This window comes from Plasmodium gonderi (genome assembly GCF_002157705.1).
Source record: "Plasmodium gonderi DNA, contig: Chr11, whole genome shotgun sequence".
Lineage (NCBI taxonomy): Eukaryota > Apicomplexa > Aconoidasida > Haemosporida > Plasmodiidae > Plasmodium > Plasmodium gonderi.
The window spans coordinates 39,679-47,843 of record NW_021628936.1 but is presented as its reverse complement, the minus strand read 5'-3'; the positions used below and the strand labels follow the sequence as shown (position 1 = coordinate 47,843).

The window sequence follows — 8,165 nt, the reverse complement described above, 5'->3', positions numbered from 1 at the left end:
TTTTTGTTTTTTTTTTTTTTTTTTTTTTTTTTTTTTTTTTTTTTTTTTTTTTTTTTTTTTTTTTTTTTTTTTTTTTTTTTTTTTTTTTTTTTTTTTTTTTTTTTTTTTTTTTTTTTTTTTTTTTTTTACAAATTTAGCCATTCCCCACCACAAGTTCTACAACAGTTTTGCAGCTGATTACGGCTGAGTCTGTATAGAGAAAAACAATACAGGATAAATCCTGGAAGGTATGTTTGGGGTGCTGTTTTGGAATGTAGTTAAAGAATAATGGAAGAGATAGAGCTACATATTATTAAAAATGAAATAATTAAAATTGGGGATAAGTTAATAGATAGTGATGATATCTTTAATTTGTGTAAAAGAATACAAAGAAGTAGAACAGCACAATGTATTGACAAAATTTTAGAATGTATTTTTTACATGCCAGTAAAGATTGGAATATATGCAACTATACTAGGAATAATAACAAAAGATAATGAAAAATTAAGATTACAATTGTTCTTAAAATTGAATCATAATATTGAAGTGTTTATAAAAGATAACCCATTACATTGTTTACTATGGATTAGATGTATAATTGGCTTAAGCTGTTGTCATGTGTTAGAATTTGCACATTGTATGAAATTATTTAAGAATTTATACGAATTATGTATTGAATTATATAAAGAAAAAAAGTTTATAAAGGGAGATAACATTTTGTATATATTTTTAAGTAATTTCTTTTACATATCGAAACAGATATATGATGAAAATAAGGAGAATTTAGATAACATGTTAACCAATTGTTTCGACTTGATTGAAAAAAGACAAGAACATATTGATAATATAGATATAGACAATAATGATATATCAACCATTGAATATATATATATATATATTAACAGTATTATACATAGTGATAATTTTTATGATAGATTATTTTATTTAAAAAATGCTTTATACAGTTATGTACAGAATAATTTAAAAAGTGTAGCAACGCATAGATTTTATCAGAAGGAAATATTTCAAAAAATATTTTTAAATGAGGAAAATGTAGAAGATGGTTTATTAAATGATGAAAATGGATCTACCCTTCCCAGAATTATTCACCTTGATAATGGAGAAGATGATAACATGTTGGAATTTTCATCCCATGGGGATCCAAATAATATTTCTCATAATGAGATAAACAACAGTAACCAGGATAAGAGTAGCGGAACATTATTACATAGTTCTAGGAAGAAAGAAATAAATCTTCAAATGGCAATTGAAAAATGTGTGAATGCAGAATATTTTGAAAATTATGAATGTGCTGAATGTATACCTAGTTTGCAAATTAAATTTAAGACCAAACACGCAAATAAGAAAAATATGCATGATGTATGGTTAATGCAAGAGCATGTTTTACATATTATAGAATTGTACAGAAACAGTGTTGAATTTAGTTCTAAAGTATTAGGTGTATATGTTCAGTTACAAAGTAAATTATATAATAATGTATTAATTGAATGTATTGTTAATAAATTATTGTCTTCTTTTAACAAGAAGCACTACTATTTTTACATATCCCTGATTCATAGACTATTATTAATAAATAAAAATTTGGGAAGTGTAATCATCAGATGCATTAAATTTGTTATAAAGCAAATTGGAAAATTGGATAATGAATCCTTTTATCTCTTCATGGAATTGTGCCTTTATATGCTATCCTACTTTACTTATGAAAACAAGGTTCTGAAGAGTAAAGAAAACTTTTTTAAAAGAAAATATAATGACATGAACAAAATTTTAAAAGTGCAAGAGGAGGAGAACAAGCACAAGTTGAACATAGAACAGGTACCCTCAAAAGAGGGTGAAGAAGACCCTGATGAAAATAAAAAAAAAAGAAAGAGGGACGAGGTGGAAGAAAGAGAACAGTTAAGTGTACATCCAAGTGAGAAGACAAATGGGGAATCAGATGAGGAGGAACCAAAGGAACAAGTTAACGGCAGTGAAAATCTTCCACACAGCACAACAAATGTAAAAAGAAAGCAAGTCATTCTGAAAAAAAATGAAAACACATTGAACGCTATGAAAAGCTTAGAATGCAAAATGCCAGTGTGCATTGAACTAGACGTGAAGTATAGCTCTGATGAAGAAGAAGAAGAATGCAACGAAGGAGAAGACAAGGGAGGAAAAGAAGAAAATGATGAAAATGGTGAAAATGGGGAGAACGAGGAAGAAGAAAGTGACGAGGATGAGGATGCTGATGCTTATGCTGCAGAAAATAACGAAATTGATAGCAGCAAAAATAATTTCGATTTTGAGAGTTTTAAGGAAGAATTGGAAAAACTAGATATGGGAGAAAACTTAAGAAAGTTTACCAATTTAATGTATAGTGTGAAAAAGAAATATTGTCGAAAATGGATAAGAAATTTTTATTTTAAATCTTGTTCATTGATATATAAAAATGAGTTAGAGAATTTAATTCCTAAGTCTGTTATTACATATTGCAACAGTTTTAAATGTGCTGTAGATAATCAACATGAAAGATTTCATGAATATGCCATATTTAATTTCATTTTAAAATATTCCCTTGATGAGATTAACAACATAGAAGATCAATTTTATGATATGAGTAGAGAAGACGAGTATAATAACGATGTTGAACAGAAGGCTTTAAACAAATTTAAAGATTCCATTAATTCATTCATTCAAAGTTTTTTTAATTACCTAAACGGAAAAATGCAACTGAATAAGGTTCCACATTTTTTTGAAAACGTAGAAAAAAATATCCAACAAGTGGAGAATATTTCAAGTGCCAATTTGGATGGAGCTTTTTTTGTGAATTATATTTTTCCAAACGATTTTACTTCCAATACAGAATATTGGAATAGTTATAGCATTTTAATTCTCTTTTTTAAGGCTCTCCTATTTTTTGATTCATCAAATGTTTCATCCTTGAAAAAAATATTCAGAAATCATGCAATTATATTTTTGAATTACAAAAATTCGGATGCACTTCCATCAGAGGAGGAAAAGCTTCAGTTCGATATGGAAATTCTATCAATTGTATATGCCCATTTTAACAACTCTATTATGCTGAACGCACTTGTGGCCATTTTGCTTGAAAATGACATCGTGGATGAGTTATCTGTCATGCACTTTATTTTCAGCAAGTTGGATCAGGCCAACTTAGGTAAGTCCGCTAATATGGGCACGTACACAGATATGTACACACATGCATATGCATATATATATGCATATACTGGTAGATGTATGTGCAATTGAAAATGGTTGTTCTCCTTTTCAACGACTCGTTTGTTTAACGGGAAAAGGATTCCGATTCATTTACCTTTTATTTTTCCCTCACATTTCGTAGATGAATATTATGTGACAAGGCTTATATATGAATGTATTGACAACTTAATCATAAGGAAGGAATGGCACGAAATGGAAAAGAATAAACTGAAGAGAAAACAAACGAAAAGTGAAAGCGAAATGTTAATAAAAGAATTAGAAGGTAAAAAAAATGAAACAATACAAAAGGTTTTTCATTTGACAAATAAGATACTTTTTATGCTAAGTAACAAAATGATGAAATTAAAGAATGAAAATAACGCTTATATGAGTAAAGAGTTATTAAAAGAATTATTAGTATTTTTAAGAACATATGTTGAGTACATAGACGCTGATCAATTTTTGCAGCTGTGTCAGGAAAATAATTTTGCATCAGAATTGATGGAGCTAGCGACTATTTTTAAATATGTTAGTTTAAAAAAGGAACGGTGAATATAGTTAGTGTTCTCTTCGTGTACAGTTCTTAAATTAGTAAATTATTTGTCATATTCTGCAGAAAAAGCAAAAACAAATAAAATGAGGCAAATAAAGTGGGACAAATAAAATGAGGCAAATAAAGTGGGACAAATAAAATGAGACAAATAAAATGAGACAAATAAAATGAGACAAATAAAATGAGAGGAATAAAATGAGACGAATAAAATATAACTATTCTGACCTGTTCACATGTGGATCTATTTGTATTTAGTGAAAAATACTCATATGTAGCAATAACATGTAGTTGTCAATATGAAAACCTACAATTACACAAAATGTTGCTGCAAAAATGTGTTATTTCTTTTTGTGTATTTTTTTTTTTTTTTTTTTTCTCTCACCAATCAGAGTCTTCTTAAATTGCTTGTATTTTTTGGTGATTACAAAAAGAAAATTTTTTTTTTTTTAAAATATGTACTAATGTACATAGAACACAACTTATATGTAACTAAAAACAAAATAATTATAAATTTTGTTGAATAGTAAGTTAAAAATGTTTTTATCTTTTTGGACATTGCATTGGGGAAAAAAAAAAAAAAAAAAAATCTTAGGAGAAGATATATAAAGGGGGGAGGATGTAAAAAAAGCTATTAAAAAAAGGGACTACAGTCCTGAAAAAGATGATGGTAGACATATGACCCCTGCTAGCCATTTTGCTATTTTCATCAGATAAGCAAAATTTCACCAAATTAGTAAATTTCGAAATGTAAAAAAAGGGAAAAAAAGGGAAAAAAAATATATGACGCATTTTATGGTAACACACAAATTCATAATGGTGAAACTCAAATCAGCGCCGCGAAAAAAAAAAAAAAAAAAAAAAAAAAAAAGTGAAACAAAATAAAATAGAATAAAATAATCTATTATAATCCAAATTCGTCTTATGTTAACGTGTGCACATGTTTGAATCCTCAAAATCCTCAAATCCTCAATATGCAAGTTCCTATTTGTTGCGTTTTTTTTTTTTTTTTTTTACCTTTTGGTATCTTTTTTAACTATGTAAATTGTTTTAAGCAAAAAGGGGGTGCTTTCTTATAGCAGCTCATTATCTATTCCTAAAGATCTATTTTTTTTTTTATAATTCAAATGGTTCTGTATATATATCCCACGCATATTACATGGTTTGAATATTTTAAAACGATTTCAATATCATCAGTTTAAGTTAAACTTGAAGATAAAGGAAAGGTTAGTGAATATAAATGTAGTGCGTTTGAGGGATGGGTGGGTGGGTGTATTTTATTATAACATGATAATGGTGTGTACATATGGGTTACACACCTTTTTTAACTCTATATAGTTATAATTTTGCTTGGCCTTCAAAAATAAAACCCTTGTAAAATGTTGAAAAAAGATAGGAAAATTGGATTTTTGCTTGTTGAAACATATGTGTAAACTTGATATATATAAATGTCATACACAACAGGATGTGTATTATACTTAAATTGTTCATGTGTAAAGGATGAGCAATTTTACTTAAACATTTCTAAACTCGAATTCTATTTTTTTGGGAGCATTCATCAAAAGAGTGGTGTGTTCATACTTGAAGGCTAGAGACAATTGCAGAATAAAAGGGAAGATTTCTTTGGGTATTTTAAAATTTAAATAGTGCACGTAATTTTTATCAATTTTAAAATTTTGACTTGATGACATGTTTTGAAAAATATCACTTAAAGAAAAATTTTTAAATGTATCGATGGTATAATTTGCATATTCATTCACATTTGATATGGAGCTAATTTTTTGAATGGATAATTTACTTTTAATAGTGTTAGAAAATATATTATTATATCTATTTTTAAATAATGCTTCATATTTACTTATTTTTTTTTTATTATGTTTTTTTTTAATAAGTTTGTATTGAATTTGATTTTTTTTTTTTTTTTTTTTCTTCTTCGAAAGTGGAGATTGGGAATTATTATTTTCTTCACCTTCTTCGTTACTACTTACTTCTGTTGTGTTATTTTTTAGTGGTTCATCATTTTGGTTCATTTCATTTGCATTTCCATCATATATGACTTTATAATTTTCTGTGTCTTCTATTTCATCATCTAAATTTAGTTCTTCAAAAATGACATCATCATTTTGTACATATTCTATATTGTCAGTATTTGTATTTTCAGCTTCATCTTGGGAAGTGTTGCTTTTATTTTCTGGTGAAATATCGCTTTTCGAATTTGTGTTTTTATCGTATATGTCAAAATTGTAGATATCCATGTTCTGATTAATAACGTTATTATGTATATCATACACATTATTTTTATGAATAAAACTATGCTTTAAATTTGTGTTTACTTCATTAAAAAAGTCGTATAATTTCTTCTTTTCATATGCCAATGAGAATATTTCCATATGTGGTATATCCTTATAGTAAATATTTTCATTCAGCATAACAGATAAAATTAATTCATAAAATTTAATTTCTTTTTCATGTGAATAAATCCATTTTTTTTTAATTTTTTGTTTTATATTTTTGGTCTTCCCTATAACTGTACTGTTGCTTAAACGAACAAAAATAACATTTATGTTTACTTCTTTTTTGCTGTCCTTTGTTTTGTCGTCCATTTCTTTAACTATTTGAGAAATGGTAGAATTTGTTCTGATTAGCGATTCTGGTAAATCATTCGTTGTAGTGTGGGTAGAAATTACATCCGAATTTTCTAATAATTCCTTTTTCTCTCCCTTATCTGTGTCGTAGTTATATAAATCTTTATAATTTTTAATATGAAATGAGAAATCATTTAGAACATTTTTGAACTCTCTTTCATTGTTCAATTTTCCTTGGGAGGATTTTTCTTCCTTAATTATTTTTTTGGTTTCTTTTATCATTTCTTCCTCTTTCTTTATCTGTTCGATGTCTTCATATTTTGAATAACCATATAGAAAGAATTCTTCATCTAATTTTTTTTTTTCTTCTTCCATTAGCTCTTGGAATGTTTTTTTTTTGTTTTCTTCTGGAACTTGTTTCGATTCTGAAGAATCACCATTTTTTGGTTTGTTGTCATTTTTATCGTTTTGTTTGTTCTCATTGGGTGATTGGTTACTGTCATTGGAATTTTCCTGTGATGAATTGTCCCCTTCATTGCCTTGAATATCTTCCTCTTTACTAAGCAAACTGTCTATATCTGTTATTTCGTTATTTTGCATATCTCTAATGTACATTTCTTTTATTTTTTCAATATCTTCCTTAGTTATTATTTCTTCCTGTTCTTCTTTTGATTTTTTACTAGAATGGTTTGCGTCTTGCTCATCGTCTTCTCCAAGTTGTGCTTGTTTTTCATCAACATTATTTGCAATGTTGTAAAAATTAATATTGTTATATTCATTATTGAAAATGTTATGAATGGAATTGTAAAGTGCCATGCACTCATACTGCCAATTACAGTAATATATGACAAAATAGTATTCTTTGACTTTATCATTTTTAATTTTTATATTTTTAAAAAATTTTTTTTTATCATCTTGTTCTAGTTTAAACATATTATCCCAATCTTCCCTTTGAATTTTTTCTGGAGAATTAAAAAATTTGAATTTATCTCCAAATTTGTTTATAAAATCTGATACTAATTTTTGATTTCTTTTAGACAAATTGTTATTAACATTGGAATTGAAGGGGTGGGGAAAAGGTTCATTCATCTGTATGCTGTCCCAGTTTGTTTTTCCATGTGAAGCCTCATTTTGTAGGTGCTCTTTGTATATTTTATTTTTAAATTGTTCATGTTTAAACAAATTTATTACAAAAAAAATATATGCAAGTATTTCATCACTATATTTAAAAGTTTCGTAACTATATTTTTTTTCTACATTAATCGGGAGGTTATTACATACATATTGAAAATTTTTTTTAATAAACAAAATATTTTCCTTTTTAATTTGTTCCCTTCTTTCTCTTTCAGCTTCTATCTTTTTTCGAATTTCAGCTTCGTTTTCTTCATTTTGTTCATAATTCAACTGGGGAGATATGGTAGTACTATTTCGATCACTATTAAATATGGTTACTGATCTGGGTTTATATTTTTTATGGGTGGTGTTTTTTTTGTTGTAAAGGAACAAGTTCGTTTTGTTCGTCTTGTAAATTTTGTCTACATTAAAGCATGTGCAAATAAAAATGAGTGCGTGCCAGAAAACAAACTGTAAAATTATTTTCATGTTTTATGTCATCTTTTCAAGTTCTGCACGACGTAAGTACAATGAATGCATATTCGCATCGGTACAGGTATATGTGAATGCATGTGTGCATACGTGTGTGTATATATATATGTGTGTGTATAATATATTTCATATATTTGTACAATGTTAAATTATGTCGCCTGTTTCCCCTCCCCCTCCCGGCTTCTTATTTCAAAGGTTCACTGACTATGCTTAAAAAAAAAAAAATT

At 27.2% G+C, this 8,165-nt stretch overlaps 2 protein-coding genes across 2 annotated transcripts; one reads left to right on the top strand and one right to left on the bottom strand.

Moving 5' to 3' along the window:
- Positions 1-267: 267 nt before the first annotated feature.
- PGO_110120 (hypothetical protein, conserved) lies at positions 268-3,750 on the top strand (the record flags this gene model as incomplete). Its single annotated transcript, XM_028688351.1, has 2 exons — positions 268-3,157; positions 3,341-3,750. 2 exons carry the CDS (start codon positions 268-270, stop codon positions 3,748-3,750), a joined length of 3,300 nt encoding a protein of 1,099 aa, XP_028544152.1.
- Positions 3,751-5,262: 1,512 nt separating this feature from the next.
- Positions 5,263-7,935, bottom strand: PGO_110110 (hypothetical protein, conserved; the record flags this gene model as incomplete). Its single annotated transcript, XM_028688350.1, has 1 exon — positions 5,263-7,935. One exon carries the CDS (start codon positions 7,933-7,935, stop codon positions 5,263-5,265), a length of 2,673 nt encoding a protein of 890 aa, XP_028544151.1.
- Between the last annotated feature and the right edge of the window lie 230 nt (positions 7,936-8,165).